General features: G+C 36.5%; 1 protein-coding gene across 1 annotated transcript; it reads left to right on the top strand.

Annotated features, from left to right (window-relative positions):
* Positions 1 to 2,062: 2,062 nt before the first annotated feature.
* On the top strand, positions 2,063 to 16,715 carry LOC124168972 (ATP-dependent RNA helicase vasa-like). Its single transcript, XM_046547394.1, has 13 exons — positions 2,063 to 2,186; positions 2,423 to 2,475; positions 2,561 to 2,876; positions 2,999 to 3,121; positions 6,954 to 7,072; positions 7,178 to 7,363; positions 7,868 to 8,101; positions 8,658 to 8,834; positions 9,123 to 9,321; positions 10,493 to 10,690; positions 13,715 to 13,887; positions 14,618 to 14,722; positions 15,517 to 16,715. The coding sequence occupies exons 2-13, from the start codon at positions 2,425 to 2,427 to the stop codon at positions 15,577 to 15,579; spliced, it is 1,944 nt and encodes a 647-aa protein (XP_046403350.1). The 5' UTR covers positions 2,063 to 2,186; positions 2,423 to 2,424; the 3' UTR covers positions 15,580 to 16,715.
* Positions 16,716 to 16,741: the final 26 nt, after the last annotated feature.

Here is a 16,741-nt window from a genome sequence, read left to right on the forward strand (position 1 = left end):
CCTCTACAAAATGAACTCGCACCGGTGTTGACAACTATAAATCAACATCCAACTGCCCACATCCCCTGCAAAACTGCTACACTCTGTAAATGTTACCAGCAATGAATGTCAGAGTATCAACTAAAGTTGATGGCAATAGAAGTTCAATAACATTTAATTGGGAATGAATTGTTCGCTGACTTGCTGGACCCAAGTCATGCTGAAAGAGTGGCTGAGTTTTTATTGATGGGTTGGGTCACACTGCATCACAGATGAATTTATAAAATTGCACTGACGTAGCGCATGGGAAAATTAATTTGGACTGCGATAGAGACTCAATTAAAGACGTAAGGTCACCGTTAGGTGTTTCAATAGCCGGGCGCGTAAGTAACACATTTTAACTCTCCCAAAAATAAAGAAGCTACATGCATTATAGCTTTCAAATCAGCTCGAAGGATACTATTTCATTCGTATCCTACTACATGTTAGCATACTCTTTCTTCTGTGATTCTAGTAGTTTAAAATATTAACTTTTTGAAGCACAGAATCTCAATGTAATTCTACGTTTAGTTTCGTTGTGAAACAATACAGAAGATTTTTGATCTCACAAAAATATCTCGAAGGTGCGATCTTACTCCAATGATTCATGGACAATATAGAGATTGAGGTTATTTATTGTATTTTAAAAATAAATACAAGACGGAAAACTCTATGTATCTCACCAGCAACTTCTATTGAAAATTGTGACTTTTATCTTTTATGATAAATTTTACTTCAATGAAGAAAAAGAGAAGTATTTGCTGCTATAATTAATGAGGAGAAGTCATAAAAATATGCTAAAAATTTTATTCACTACATAAAAGTCTTCACCTTAATTTCACCGCAAAATAGCTTCTCGCCTCTTCCTGTTTGCAAAGAAGTTTTGGGTACATGGTATGGATGGTTAAAATTTTATCCCACTTTCACTTGAGAAATTCTCGTTACGGACATTTATAGTTTTATCAATGGGTCGCCTGGAATTTTTTTGAAACTCTAGCCCACTCTAGCTTTGACAATAAAGACATTCCCAACCATCATTCATCCAGGGGCGCCGACTTATAAAAAATATTGGGGGGGGGGCCATATCGGAGGTCTTGCCCCGGGAAGAGGTTAAATTCAAAGTGTGTTGCAGCACCGAAACACTACCATGATTCACACCACTTGATTCAGTTAACCTGCTTAACCTTATAATTATTTGTTTCAACACACATTGTTGAATTTATTTAAAAGGTAACTATCGTCAAACATGGGAAATAAAAATTACCAATATATTTTTGTGATTTCACAAAGCATAATATAACTTAATTATTTTCTTTCTTTATTGAGGGGGCTCCGCCCCCCCCCCCAAACGAATCTTTGAGGGGGCTCGAGCCCCCTCAGGCCCCATGGTGTCGGCGCCTCTGCATTCATCGGATAATCCGTGTAATTTTTGCCAGAGTATCTTATTTTACAGAAATCAACATATGTTTACAAATTTGCAAAATGAATAATAAAAATTATGTAATATGTGGAAGTAGAAAATTTACGCACATTTGCTTATAGTAGCCCATGAAAAATATTTATGAAAATATTTTTCAAAATTAGCGTCTGAAATTTTTAAGAAATGACAAATAATATTGACATAATTACTCCTCGGCTATTTTGATCACTTTGCTCATCATCTCTTCATCATGAATCGTAAAATGGAAACACATATATATTTGACTGGAAAATAAGTAATTTAAAACTTCCCGCGTGTAATTATATGATCTTGCAAGGTAAATTTTAACAGATTTTAACAGTAGGTAGTGCTGGTATCCATATACATTCTGGCGGGAAAAAATAACGTAATCGATGTCACTTTCTTCCCTTTGATTAGGAAAGTTTTGAGAAAGGATATTAAATTATTCATTTATTCATTATTTTTTTATTTACCATATTGTAAATAATTGAATTGGACATTTAAGTAGCAATGAAAAACGGTAATTTTCATAAGATTTCTTCGAATCGGTAGCAGCTATCGAAATATGATATATCGAATTCAAAACGATACATCGATTCCTTTCGGGTTGCAAGGGAATCCTCGGGAAACATCAGTTCGCCTATTTCATCTCCGTGAAGGAACTCGGGTAGTGAAGTTGAGGAAGAAGCCGTCACAGCCTTTGATTGCCTGTTTTGGAAGATTTCAGGTAAGTTTCCTGTAATTTGTTATTAGTGAAACTAGAAAGAATGATAGACCTAGGTTTTTGTATGTATCGGTTTGTTGGTAAGGGTTTTTACATGCTGGTGTATCTGTGTATTCGGACCACGTGCGTAATGTGAAACTTTGTTCCAATGTTACCTCGCGACAATTCCTTGTGTGAAAGCAGGTGTTAGCTATCTACTTGTTATCATTGGTTTCGTTTGTTTTTATGTCGGCTGGAAGATATGGATGACGATTGGAATGATGACTACTCCGCGCCACAGCAACCTAGTGAGGTAAAACCAAATTTTAATATTACTCGCGTGACAGTTGAGGAGAGGTGAACGATATGGTTGAAAATATATTTTAATTGAATTCCAGGATGCCTTTTCGTCGGCAGTAGATAGAGGTACCGGTTATGGCAGGGGTCGAGGCCTGAAAATACCCGCAGACAATGATGACCATTCTCCAGGATTCTCATCGTTTGGAGGTGGAGAGAATAATGGTTATGGGGACCACGGAAATGATAATTTCGGACGTAGTTCGTTTGGGTCAAGAGGATCTCGCGGTGGTTTTCGTGGCGGTGACAGAGGCGGGGGAGATAGAGGCGGCAGAGGTAGAAGAGGCGGCGGCGGTGGATTCAGAGGTGGTCGTGGACGTGATAGCGACGATGACAACGATGACAGGCAAAATGGTGGTGAGTATTCGGTTGACAATGCATTCTAAGTAGTAGATTGACAATGCATTTCACCAGTCAATTGAAGTAGTCTATCGCTGGTTACATAGTATGATTGTTTCCAAATAATCGTGCCCTTACAGATAATGGTTACGGTGGCGGCGGCGGGGACGGATACCGTGGGAGGGGAGGAAGAGGTGGTGGTCGTGGACGAGGAGACCGTGGTGATCGCGAAGATGGGCGGCCGGGGTCTGGAGATGGCGGAGGTATGTACCGTTTTAATGATTTCGTTGATAACTTAATAATCTTTACTTACACCTCCTTTGTTTCTCATATCTCGAATTTCTATTGAAGTCATTGAAACTTAGTTGTAACTTAGAAATGATAAACTTATTCGGGTCTTACCGCGTGGTTTAGGTGTTATCCCTAGGAAGGGTACGAGATTGATTGTGAAAAAATAAAGTTCGCGCCAGGTTCAACAAATTTAAACCTCGGCTGTTTCTAGAGGCTATAGAAATTCGTGAACAGAAATACAATTTCAACGTGGATGGTGGCCTCCAATAGAGCGTTTCCTGGATGCCTGTTGTGAGAATAACTTAAGGTGGTTGCTCCCCCCCTGCCAAACACCCTTAGAGATGGCTCGCAGGGTATTATGTAGATGTAAACTATCATTCTCGACCTGTCCCCTTCCCTCGCAAGATCGAAGAGCATGGACCACGAAATCCTCGACGAAGACTTGGTGTAGCATAGTCGGGGAAAATGTTACTTTGTGCATCACATCAATCCGTCCTAATGTGTTATGGAGGTAAAATCATCAGCCTTGTAGTCTTCATCAGTAATCAATGCATCAATTTTGATGTCACCACCGTCATTTTATCGCAATGCTTTCAATAAACTTGAGGTGCAGTGACAAGCCGCATATTGTCATGGTGATCGTGCCCTCTGTTTACAACTCATGATAAGAGAATTCTCGAGAATTTTGTAGTGTTAATGACCAAGTTTAGCATTGTAGGTAGAATTAGCACGGCGAAGCATAGTTACATTAGGGTGGATAGGGCTTCTTTTGTAGTAAGATTTTGGTAGTAGGTGTGAGCAGAATTAATGCTCAGAGGCTTACTATCAATAATCAACCTATGGTTGTCGAGTGTGCACTTCTCTATTGCAGGCGCTGCATATTCCATTTTTTGTGTTTAGTTTTAATGTTTAATAGGTTATATGATAAAATGCCTTTCATAAAATATTAGTTTTCCCTAATTACTTTGACATTGAGCATTGTGGCACACCTGGGCATTGTTAAATGTTTTTTAAATAATATTTATATTGCTCGACATTTTCCTTCAAAGTTATTCATTTTTGTATCCAGTATTTTTCATTTTTGACAAACTACGGTTGTGGGATGCACCTTAATTCTACCACCAGGAAATCTTTGCTCACCTGATTTATGCCTCTTGACTGGAGCCTTGTCAAGTGTCAAAATATAAGAATAGGATGGGACAGGGAGAACTGTGGTGATTGCATGTGCCACCTGGCCAATCCACCTCTCTTGTTTACATCTCGCACGCTAGCCTTCTGAAGCTATGGTGTCACTTGCATATGAATCTTCAGAAATACCTGGGAATACCATTTTTCATTATTTCTGTATAGGGTGTTCTAAACTATTTCTTATCAGAGATATTTTAATCTTGTGGATTCATAGTTTTTTCTTCAGACTTCTGAATTTTTGTGGTTTGATGCATCTTAGTCATGTGAATGGCACATGGTATGTACTAAAGCACTCAAGCCATTTGATATGCTCTATGTACATATGTTTAAACCAATGTGACAGTCCTATGTGAGACTCAAACCCTATATGGGGTTATGATACAGTCATGAGTTCAAGGAGAGTGGTGATTGCTTTTCTCTGGCATTTATATTTCTAGTTGGGAGGAACAAACAAAACAGAATTAGCGAGTTAGGACCTCTCCAAGTCATTACATTTAGTCAATGAAAATCACTTAAGGTTTTGTCGCCATTTAAGTGACCTAGTTGTCATTGCTAGTCTAATGGACTTTGTAAGGTTCAGCCTTGTTGATGGAAGGTGGCTAAAGTATCCGTAAAATCAAAATGCCTACTGCATAGCATTAGCAAAACTGGTCAATATTATTTATTTTCTTTGAAATTTTTAGAGTAAAAGGTTATTACATCAAAATTTTTTGTGGAGAGGAATTATTCTGACTAGCATTTTGTCTCTCTATGCAACTTAAGGTAATTACATCTGCATGTTGTCTTTCGTAATATTTCTGTTTGTGCAATCCGGCCCGTGGTGGCTCAGAAGATGTGCGTGCGGGGACGTGTGCCCTGGGTTATGATCAGAATCATTGGTTATCATGCCTGAATGGACTGACATCAAATGCCTCTTTGTTTAGCTTATTAGGACTGCTGATAGTTTTTATCATTAAATACCTAATGTATATGGCAATGTGTTCTTAGTTCTTCCTGTATGTTGCTTTCCTTTATTGGCTGGTATGTTGAATTACCCCACTCTATCTGAAAGCACTGAAATTTCAATATCAAATTGCGGTTTTGATTCAACCCCAAAATTAGTGTCAAATTTTTTAATAATTTGTCTTAGCCTTAACCACCTGGCAACATTGCCCCCTACCCATCATTGTAGGCATTTAATTATCTTGGGACAACTTAGTACAAAGGCTGCTTGTATACCGTATCCAGTTTAACTTAGCCAGTTTCCTATTCAATGTCCAAGTTATCCATCCTTGACATTCATCCCCAATGCTTTTATATCACCTTAGTGTCTATCCGTGAGTCCCCACTCACATACATGTCACTTCTGGTAGGCACAATACACATACAATTGTTTTTACCTTTTTTGTAATATTTTCAAGATGCCCGACCGTTATCATCCTCAAAGTATTCCATCTGCACCTTCATAGCAGTGATCTTCTCCAATTTCTATACTTCTCTCAAGGATGTTCCCAGCAATTCGATTTATGCTGTTAGTATGATTTATTTATTCCCACCCTTGCTCTAGCATCACCTGTCCTCAACCTTTTCCATACTAAAGATGAAAATATGCATCTGGATGTTTCTTGACCCGGGAGATGAAGGCAGCAAATTTTTGTTGGAGATTTTCCTACGCAGGTGAAGGAATGCCGAATATGTTTTCTAGATCTCCCCCTTTTACGATGGTTACGGGTGTGCTGTCTTTGTTTTGGGACCCAACGCTGCTGGGCTGAGGCTTTACCCTCGAAATCTGGGAGCAGGTGCCCAGATCCCTTGTCTTATATTACTCCTATTAGCTGTAAGGAACCACAGTATTATAATTGTTTATCCAGACATTTTGCAAAATATATATTTGTTCCTTTCTCAAATAATATAAACTAAGAATTGAATTATTAATCTTTTGTGTGGTGCTTCCAATTTTTAAACAAAATTCTACGATAAATATTAACTTATATATTGATTTCAGTATAAACATCAACGTGGAAATTGTTGCTGCATTTAATGCATTAATATTGATGGTAGAGCTTCGTTCCAAATTTGACTATTCTCAGAATAGAACTCAGATTTCAATTCGAAATCTACAATTTACGTTCAAGCAACAATTATCCATGAAGCTAATTCATATGAACAAAGCATGCCGTAAACCAATGCCACTGGTAGGGTTATGAACCCCGAAAGGAAGGAGCCCAACTACCCTCGGAGTCAGAGATAATGCAGAGTCCCTGCTAGGAAGGGTCAAAAAAGGTTCGCGTGCGTGAGCTCTCTGGATTGTCTCAGGTTCAGGAAATTGCATCACTGCAGATGTTTTGGTGTTGGACTCTGCTTTCAGATTTGGATATCAAAATGTTGGCAGTAATGCAGTTCGTGACCTTGTAGCGATCTGGAACTCTTCGGGTAGTCAATTTGCTGGGAAGGCAGTAAATCATGTGACAGTATTCATTATTTTCTTATTTCTTTCATCGCATATTTAACTGTGCAGGAGAAAAGAGGTTGACAATTGTCTAAAAGCAAAACTTTTAATTAGTTAGGATTTTTCTTGATAAATATCAGTTAACTTACCTGCTCAATCAAATCAATGGTTTTATTTTTTCCTTTCAGATGAAAAGCCTAGGGAACACTACATACCACCTGAACCTTCTGATATGCCTGAAGAAATCTTTGGCAGTGGAATATCCTCTGGTATTAACTTCAGCAAATATGATGACATTCAAATTAAAGTGAGTAAATTTTCACTGAAAAGTTGACTCCATTACATCAAGTGTCACATTTTTAGATACCCATGCTAACGTATCAAATGCTTGTTGCTCATTTTTCATTGCTAGGTCTCTGGAAACCAACCACCTAGGAGTATTGAAAGCTTCAGGGGGAGTGGTCTAAGGCCTATTTTAGTAGAAAACATAGAGAGATGTCATTATAGTAAGCCAACCCCAGTCCAGAAAAATGCCATCCCTATTATCATGGGTGGTCGCGATTTGATGGCATGTGCCCAAACAGGATCTGGGAAAACGGTGAGTATTTGTCTTTGGGAGAATGTGGAATACCATGTAATTAGAGATGGGTCAATTCCTTAATTTAATTTATACTGATTCTGGAGGTAATAGAATTTGTTGACAACAGTATGGCATGACAGAAACTGTCATTAGGCTGAATAGAATGTTGTGTTTTTACAATTACTTGGTGTGAGATTTCGAATGACTTATAAATGGTCATGTATAAATTTATGGTATGAAGTACCACTGGAGTCAGAATTGATTTTTCACATAGGTAAATAGTTATTCTAGATAAGATTAGAATCATGGAATCAAATCGACCCATTACTACAAATAATGCTACCTGGCTATTAACATCCTAATTAGCGGGGCTAATTTTGATGTCTTATTTAAGTTGCCTTTGTTTTAATGTTATGAATATTAAAGAAAATGTTACTTTTCGTAATAGCATGCATGAAATGACTTTATACCTATTTGCCTGGCATTTTATGAGAAACTAACCTTCCCTTTGATCCTTTACAGGCTGCCTTCCTTCTACCCATCATTCACAATATTTTGGAAAATCCAACGGGAGATGACGGTGATGATGGTGGCTACAATTCTAGTGTGAAACCATTAGCTGTAATTGTGTCACCAACTAGGGAGCTTGCGATTCAAATATTTAATGAATCTAGAAAATTTGCTCATTCCTCGGTCATTAGGTCATGTGTTGTCTATGGAGGAACTTCCACTGTGCATCAAATGGGCCAAGTCAGGGTAAGTTACTCTTTTATAATGTGGTTTTTCTTTGTGTGATGTGCTAAGAACCACAGCTAGTCTGCATGGAGTATGTAATGATGTATTCTTAAATTAGGGAGGGAATGTAGAGACAGCTTTCTACCATAGAGCTAGGTTTGGGAAGGAAAGTGCTTTGGAGAGCTTCCCTGAATAAAAACATTACGGGTAGGCATTGCATGGGTGCCGTAGGAAATGAAATGGTATGAATGGATAAAAAACTATTTAAGCTAAAAATTTATTGCCTTCACTTTTAATTCCACTTTTGATTCCATATTTTTTGTTGATCTTAAATAATTATCAAAACCACATAATTAATGTTCTTCACTTTTTGATAGTAGGCATTTGTGTGCTCAAAAAGGGTCTTAAGTTCCTAAAAGTTGAGCAAGCTTGTACTTTGAAAGCCCGATTTACTTCAGGATTGGACTTGCAGTTAAATTTCCCTGTTTTGAAAATAGTTTTTGTAAATTTATTGGTTCATATTTGTATCAATCATTTTATCTTTATTTACTATCATTTTTGATTTTCCTCTTTGCAGAAAGGATGCCATGTTTTGGTTGCAACTCCAGGAAGACTGCAGGACATGGTTGATAAAGGAGTCATAGCTTTTAATTCTGTTAGGTTTTTCGTCTTGGATGAAGCTGATCGTATGTTGGACATGGGATTCATGCCGGCTGTTGAGAAATTATTGGAACACTCAACAATGGTTGAGACCGTAAGTTAACTTTGCTATGAGTTACATCAATTTATGCATTTCCTGATTGTCATCTTGTCTTGTTTTGCCTTTTCTTTCTTTAAGTCCAGAATACCTTTTCTACCACAATTTTGTGGGTGCTGGAGTTCATTTTTGCATGTCATTTTCCAAAGGAGCTTATTGAACTGCTTGTTTTAAGTAATTGTTTTGAACTAATGAAATATGTAAAATGTTTATAAGAAAGCCTTCACTTGTGTCATTAAAAGTCTATGGGGCTGAATTTTTCATGTTGATTATGTCCTGTTGCAGGGTCGCAGGCAGACTCTCATGTTTTCCGCCACATTTCCCGAAGAGATACAAAAATTGGCTGGGAAGTTCTTGCATGACTACATTTTCTTAGCCGTTGGTATTGTTGGTGGGGCATGCTCAGATGTGGAGCAGAGGATTTATGAGGTGACAAAGTTCGAAAAACGGAAGAAGCTTGTCAGTTTGCTGCAAGAATCTGCAGGTATTTTTGTTTACTGTTAGTTTGTGTTCTAAAAGCAGGGATTTTTTTGTTTCTTTTCTGATGTTATAGATACTTTAATGTTAGAGGAATTTTTCTCAAGTGAAATTTGTGTGGTTTTTGCAATAGTATTGAGTGGAGACTTCTTGTACTGGCTATTTTTTTTACTTCAAATTGGTTTATTGCTTGATATGAATAGGAATATGATAATAACTTATTCATATCAAGCAATGGATGTTAGGATGGGGTTGGGATGTGTGCATAATATCAGCTAGGAAGGTTTAGCTGTTATAATTTCCTGGTTGATAGTTCTTAACATCATACTTAATAGGAGTATTAATTTACCATTACTGAATGCTATTTTAAAAAAAATGAAGTTTCAGGCCAACAATCCTTTGCCCTCTGTAGATTTGAGTTTGGATAAAATATGATTTTAGCACTTAAGAAAGAAATATTCTCACATAATGAAGTTAGTTGTTGCACGTGTATATGGTTGTCATACGTAGGAGGGAAATTATCTTTATTTTCCTAAGGACAGATGGAGCAGCATACTCATTTTCCATGACAGGTTGTGGTGGCTATCCTTCCAATCCTGACCTAAAAAATCTCAAATTTAATTGAGAGTAGTTTCCAGAATTTGCTGTCCATCTTATTTTTTCATGTATCTCAGAGAAGTGGAGTTTAAGGCATTTGAAAATATTTTCTATTTTTAAGTTTATATATGTTAGAGGCATTTAGAATTTCTTTATTTCCATGTATTGTCCCCGTGGCTTGCATTTAATCCTAAATAGTGGGACTCTTAAACCACCTTAGTGGTAAGTGTTAGTTTATGTGAATGTGGATGTAAGGTAGAAGGAATATGGAAAAGTCTATGAGTTTTGGGATCATTCACATGTCTAATAAGTTGATAATTGTCAACAAATGTTTGTACCGTAACCAAATAATGTTTTCAGTTAACTTAAATTGTGCTCTGGTTACTTATATGTTGTGTGAAACCTTAATTATCTCATTTATCGGCTGATTGGCAAATTTTAGTGAGAATTTGGGATGGATGCCATGCCAACTATTTCCCCATAAATGTTGTGAACACTGAATTTTATTAAATGCCTCCTTCAGCTTTTTTTTACCTTTTGTATAAGCATAGAAAGTTTCTTATGAGTATATTAATTTACAGATTTGGAGAGGACACTGGTCTTTGTAGAACAAAAAAGGCTTGCAGATTTCATTGCTGCATTTCTTTCTGAGCAACAATTTCCCACCACCAGCATTCACGGTGATAGATTGCAGAGTCAGCGTGAAGGAGCTCTCGCTGACTTCAAGAGGGGCACCATGCCAATCCTTGTAGCCACTGCAGTTGCAGCCCGAGGCCTTGGTAAGTGTCACTTTTTAAAAAATTAAATCTGGTTTCTCCGGTCTCTCTGCCATCTTACAATGGCAGGGTTTCCACTCAACCATGAAAGCCTTAAAACCGTGAATAAGCCGTGAATTTAGTCTATAACGAAATTGGAAAAAGCTGTAAATTTCATCGTAAAACCTTAAAAACCTCTCGAACTTGATTGTAGACCTACAATTGGCAGATCAAAAGGAAAATCGATATGTTGATCATATTTAACCCTTAACCGGAGACATCTGAGAGACCCCTGCGTTTCTAAAATTATGAATATTTTCAAAATTAAGATTTCAAAATATCTATAATTCTCGTTAGCTTCATATTTTTGCATAACAAGGACATCCCACTTAAAATTTAACGTTCTTTTTATTAATTTCTGTAAATTTGCAATTGAACTGGATAAGAATGCATCAAGAAAAGGAATTAGCGGGATAAATTTCATGGCTACTTACTACTTAGCCTTCCAACTTTAACATTTAAGGCCTTGTTTGAATCTGGTGAAATATTGATACATAAATATAATAATTATAACTCAAGTGTTTTTGGCATCAGTTTTTTGATCCTGCTTCAAATCACAATTTATTATGACAAATTGGTTCGTATTGGGAGTGTAAAAATTTTAATATAAGTTTTAAAATAAGCATAAAGCATTCAAAGAAAAATTAAACAAAACAATAAAAATGGCATAGCAACAATTTATGAATTTTTGATTTATTGCGGTCTCCCAGACCGTACGTCACTGGTAGTGTAACTAGAATTGCACGTCACTGGTTAAGGGTTAAGGTCAGTCACTCGCAGTCACTGTCCGCGAATTTATCTGCACACGTATATTCGAAGTGCAAATATTGATCTGTGTGTCATGTTGAGACACAGACCTGAAGGCTGTGATTGGAAGACTGTTACCAAAGTGATCATTAACCCTGGCGAGAAATCTGGCACACCTCTTCACTTCCCTGTCACCCTCCATTTTCCCAATCACAACCTTTAGCCGGTGGTAAATTTTGCTAACGATGGGCAACGTCATGAGAGCACTTACATTGCTGCGTTTGCATTCCTGGAGTTTATTGCGTTTGCTAAACTTTTTAGTTAGCGTGCGGCATGTGATTTTTATGTGATCAATATTTCTTCCTAAAATGGCCTATCAACCGACCATGACTTTGACGTAATTTAGACTGTGAAAACCTGGAAAAAACTGTGAATTTTATAATTTAGTGGGAGCCCTGAATGGCCTTGTTATACAAGCGTGATAATTTTTTGCATGCCATTCAAGACTGAGTGGTTTTCTAATATGGTCTTGCTATACTCTCAAGTTGGTGAATTTATGCTGTTGAAATGGTACTATTTTCATTCAGAGCATAATATTCAATGGCATAAAGTATATCGTGGCATAGTTAGAGGAATAGCAAGGGTAACTTCGTATGAAATCAAAGGAGTTTGCTGAGAATTACAGAACATAAATAATTTCCCATTTTAAAGCTTTATTCTGGACTGATCTATTTTTAAATTTCAATACAATTTTAGTTCCCCTTCAACCTTATTACGGTATTTTGTGGATGCATGCCAGTGCATTTTGAATGACATACATGCTCGTGGGGTAGACTTTTGGAATTCCAGTCCTTAGCTAAAACTGAGGAATTGCATCAGTATTTTTGCCTTGCCTTTATGTTATTGGGGCATGTAAAAATGTGATGCATAAAATATTCCCTGACAAGAGTCTGCAAGAAGTAAATTGTGCTCTAATTTCAACTTTTAACCACTGTCAATTAAGAGAGATAAGTCATACTATCGGGTCAGATAAAAACTAGGATATGAGGAGGTTGTATAAGTTATAGTTTCACAAGGAAAGTTAGAAATGCTCGGTAATGTGTGTGGTTGCTTATGAGTCCTAAACGATTTGATAGTATTGAACTTGAGGTATTCGAAGGAGAAACTACTGTCAACTCCTCACTTTATGGGTTAATATTCTTGATAGAATATGTTGAAAATAGGAGGGGGACCTAATGCAGAATATTTACTCTAATGTATGTGGGCTGTATTTGAATGGGTTAATTTATGCTTGGTCTACTTATCACGACTAATCACACAATTGCCAAAAGTTTCTGATCCAGCTCCAACTGATTTTGTTGCTGCATGTGATGACTGGAAAAGTTGGGACATAACAGGTTGCTAGTCACTTAGTTTTCCAAACAAACCTATCAGCCTATCTTGAAGCATTGAGTCATTATTCCTGTCTTGCCATCTGCAGGGTAAAGTTTGCTGAAATGGTATTTAGGCATGGAAGTTATTCAATAATCAGGCATTAGAAATTTTGTTGTTGCTCTAATTAAATTACAGCGTTTTCATGTGGAGAGATCATTTTGAATTTTCTCAGTAGATGGCATTTTTTTTTTTAAACAGTGTTTGAATTATGTTAATCTGAAAATGTTCAAATGAGTGTAGATATGAGACAGAAAATTCTAGAATTTCTTCCACATAATTTATTTTGCAGAAATTTCTTCAATCAATATGGATTGATTGCTTTACTCTCTTATGTGAGTGTTGAAAAGCTTATTCTTTTGTGCATTTTATGCGGTTTTATGAAAAACCTTTTTTAATCTTTGGTCTGATAAAATTTCTGGGGAAATCGTATTTACTTAAGTAGTAAAATGGAGATTTCTTATCATACAGATTAGTTTATTGTCCCCTAGTGCTACATGCCATTTCAAACGTATGAATCAGGTGCTCTTCCATGTTCATAGAGGTTCATTTTTATGTTCTGGTTTTTCTCAGTATTTTTGAGAGAAAAATAAAATGCATTAAATGATTTGTACGTGTATTGTCACAGCAGACATTGATTAAGATTATCATCATGACCCTTAGAGGCAATTGATGAGTTTCTAATGGCTATTCTTGTAGGTACTTGCGTATTGGGTATTCTGTAGGTACTTGCAATTTCTGGAGTAGATATTTCTTTGTTGTGTTCCCAGCTAGAAGTGACAGACTTCATGGTTCTCCATTTTTTTCCAGATATTAAGGATGTGGCTCATGTTGTTAACTTTGACTTGCCTAAGTCAATTGATGAATATGTTCATCGAATCGGTAGAACTGGAAGAGTGGGGAACAGAGGTAAAGCTACAAGTTTCTATGACCCAGACCAGGATGGAGCTTTGGCCAAAGATTTGGTCAAAATTCTCAAACAGGTTAGTGTTTAAGTTAGTTTTGGTTTGCATCTCGGCCAAGGGTTTTGTAAATGAGTGATGTTGCTGCGAATAGGTTTTGGTCTACTTAGAGAAACGATAAGCATTTGGTACATTTTAATATTAACCTTCATTCAATCCTTATTTCTCTTTATACTTACTCTGTCATCCCTTCTTATGTGCCAGGCTGTCAAATTAAGTTGATTAAATTAATACCATGAATAGCAGGGTATTCATAATATCCCTGTTTAACACACTCTGGAAAAAAATATCTTCCGTAAAGTATCGAAAAGTATCTCTTAAAGTTTGTGCATCATAGTGTGGGGTTTGGTAAGGTCCCACCACAACAACAATAAAGTCATAGATAAACTTGGTCAATGAAATTGCATAGAAGGGCTTTTTCTTTATTTCCTCTGGTATCCATTGTTCTTCAGAAAGTGAGTGTAGATTCTATCAAAAATTCATTCTAGCTAATGAAGCTCCTATTTTTGTGATAATTCAAAGAGACTGGTGGTATGCTTGTCCAATTATTAATTTTGCATGTTGAATTTGGCGTTATGGAATATGTGATACCGGACTTTCTTCTGTAGATCTAAATGTATCTTGATAAAAAAATGAATTTTATTGACAGAATTACCTTTGTGCTTTTTGTAAGAGCCTATATTGATAAAAAATAAATTGGTTCAAGTTAATATGGTTCCCAGTCCATCAATGATGCATTTAATTTCTTTAGGCCAATCAAGATATACCTCCGTTCCTAGAGTCTGCTGCATCTGCTGGTGGATTTTCATCTGGATATTCTGGTGGTGGAAGATATGGTGGCAGAGATGTCCGTCGGGTATGTATGACATTGTTATCATCATCACTGCATTCAATCAATGCATCATGCTTCAATTGGTGGCTATTTGTTATTTTGACATTTTTTTCTGTGAGATTGCTGTAAATACCAAGTATTTTCTTGTACAATGACTGAAATGTTTTTTGATGCCATGTTTGTCAAAAATTGTTCATTCTCCTTTGAATTTGGACTAAACTAAATTTGGGAAAAATCTTATCTGATCCCAAATTTTAGTTAAGCCTTTCTGGTGCTAATACATATTTATCGAAGTAGTGGGAACAGTTTTTGGGTACACGGATGTAAGATTGAATATGATGTGTGTTATGTTAGTTGGTTTAGTGTTTTCAAGGTGATATAAATGTAGGAAATGCTACTTAATGGAGCCTCATAACCTGTGAACTGCCTTTCAATTTTTTTAAATTTGAAGTATGCGAGTTAAGGCAGATACACGAAGTTATATTCACAGGATTTTTTTAACACAAGTTTTTTTTCAAATAGTAATGCTGTGATGTCCTGTCTATATGGTTTCATTAATGGCTCACATTTCAAAATTTCAGCCAAGTTATCTAATATAATACAGTAAATCAATGATTTTTTTTATTTGTTCTCATCGTGTGCATGATAACGAACTGGGGCTGCCAGTCCAAAGGACCACAGGCATGAATATATTGGGATGGTTCAAATTAAGGGCTACTGAAGTAGTGGCATTCATCTTCTTAGTAACTCATCACTTCACGAATGTATATAAATTTCAGTTGTGCGCATGCCTAAAATTTTTCTTAATTTTATTCCAGTTTGATGACCAAGGATCTTCTGATTTCCAGCCAGCGGCTGAAGATGGAGAAAGTTGGGAATGAGTTGGACTTGTGGTAATGGAGCATGTGGGCTACTTTTGGACTTTGTTCCTGTCCTCTGAAAGAAAAGACATTCCAGACTTAGATTCACTATGCTTACACATTCCCATCATATTTGACGTAAATGTGACATTTGTCATCACAATCTCAGGCTGTGCATTTTATATGACTGCATTTTTTTAGTAATGTGCATTCACTGGATGACATGATGGTAGGGACATTGTGGCTTCTTGAGCAATCTGTGTAGAGGGGAAATATATGCCAGTGGTTTATTCAGTTCGTTTTGCCTGTGTGTGTTTGCATAGATTACCCTTTGTAATGTTTACATTTAAAGCAAACTTGTAATGTAAGAGCTACACAACATTGACAAGGAATATCCTTCTGCGTTTGTCGTGAAATGGTTTTATTCTAATGTGTCTCGGAGGATAAATGTATTTTTGTATTTCATGATCATCTTGAATGTAACTTCTGTCTTATGACCAGAGTAGGTCAAGGCGAAGCAGTGATCTGAAGGCTTGGGAAGCTTAGCAATGTTTTTCCTACGTTCCTTTACATCTTGATGACATCACCCTAAAATTGTCATTGTTCTAATTAGTTCATTTAGGGAGTCAATTCCTATCCTACTCTCTCAAAGTGAATATTTATTTTTGCCCTACTGTGGCCAAAGACAATTTAATTTTTTGTGCTATGTGGGATGCTGTTTATAACTGAGCTGCATAATTTTTTATGTTGAGCCAACAGCTGACATAGTCTAAAACACATCTTCTAGTCGAAGTGCACAACGGAAGTGGTCACCGTAATGGGTGCTATTTGTACGATACGATTATAGTGTATTTCTACATGTGTGTTTTAATAAGTACTTCAGTAATTTTACCTTGTTGTGTTCACGAAGTATGAAAGTTTAGCGATGAGATTATCGTTCAGTTTTGATGTTTTTATTGATTATATTTTAGAGTTAAAGGTACAGTTTTCCATTCAAGAGTCTAAAATTTCCTGTACATTATCATTAAATTCACATAGCACAATGGTATTTAATGCCCAAAATTATTCTTATTGCTCTTCAATAAATGTACTCTTTAAAATTATAAATGCTCTTGTTCCTGAAATCAAAAGAATTTAAATAAAAAATGACAAGCCAACAATGGCCTGCTACTTACTCTACCTG

The sequence above is a fragment of the Ischnura elegans genome, chromosome 12 (assembly GCF_921293095.1).
Source record: "Ischnura elegans chromosome 12, ioIscEleg1.1, whole genome shotgun sequence".
NCBI lineage: Eukaryota > Metazoa > Arthropoda > Insecta > Odonata > Coenagrionidae > Ischnura > Ischnura elegans.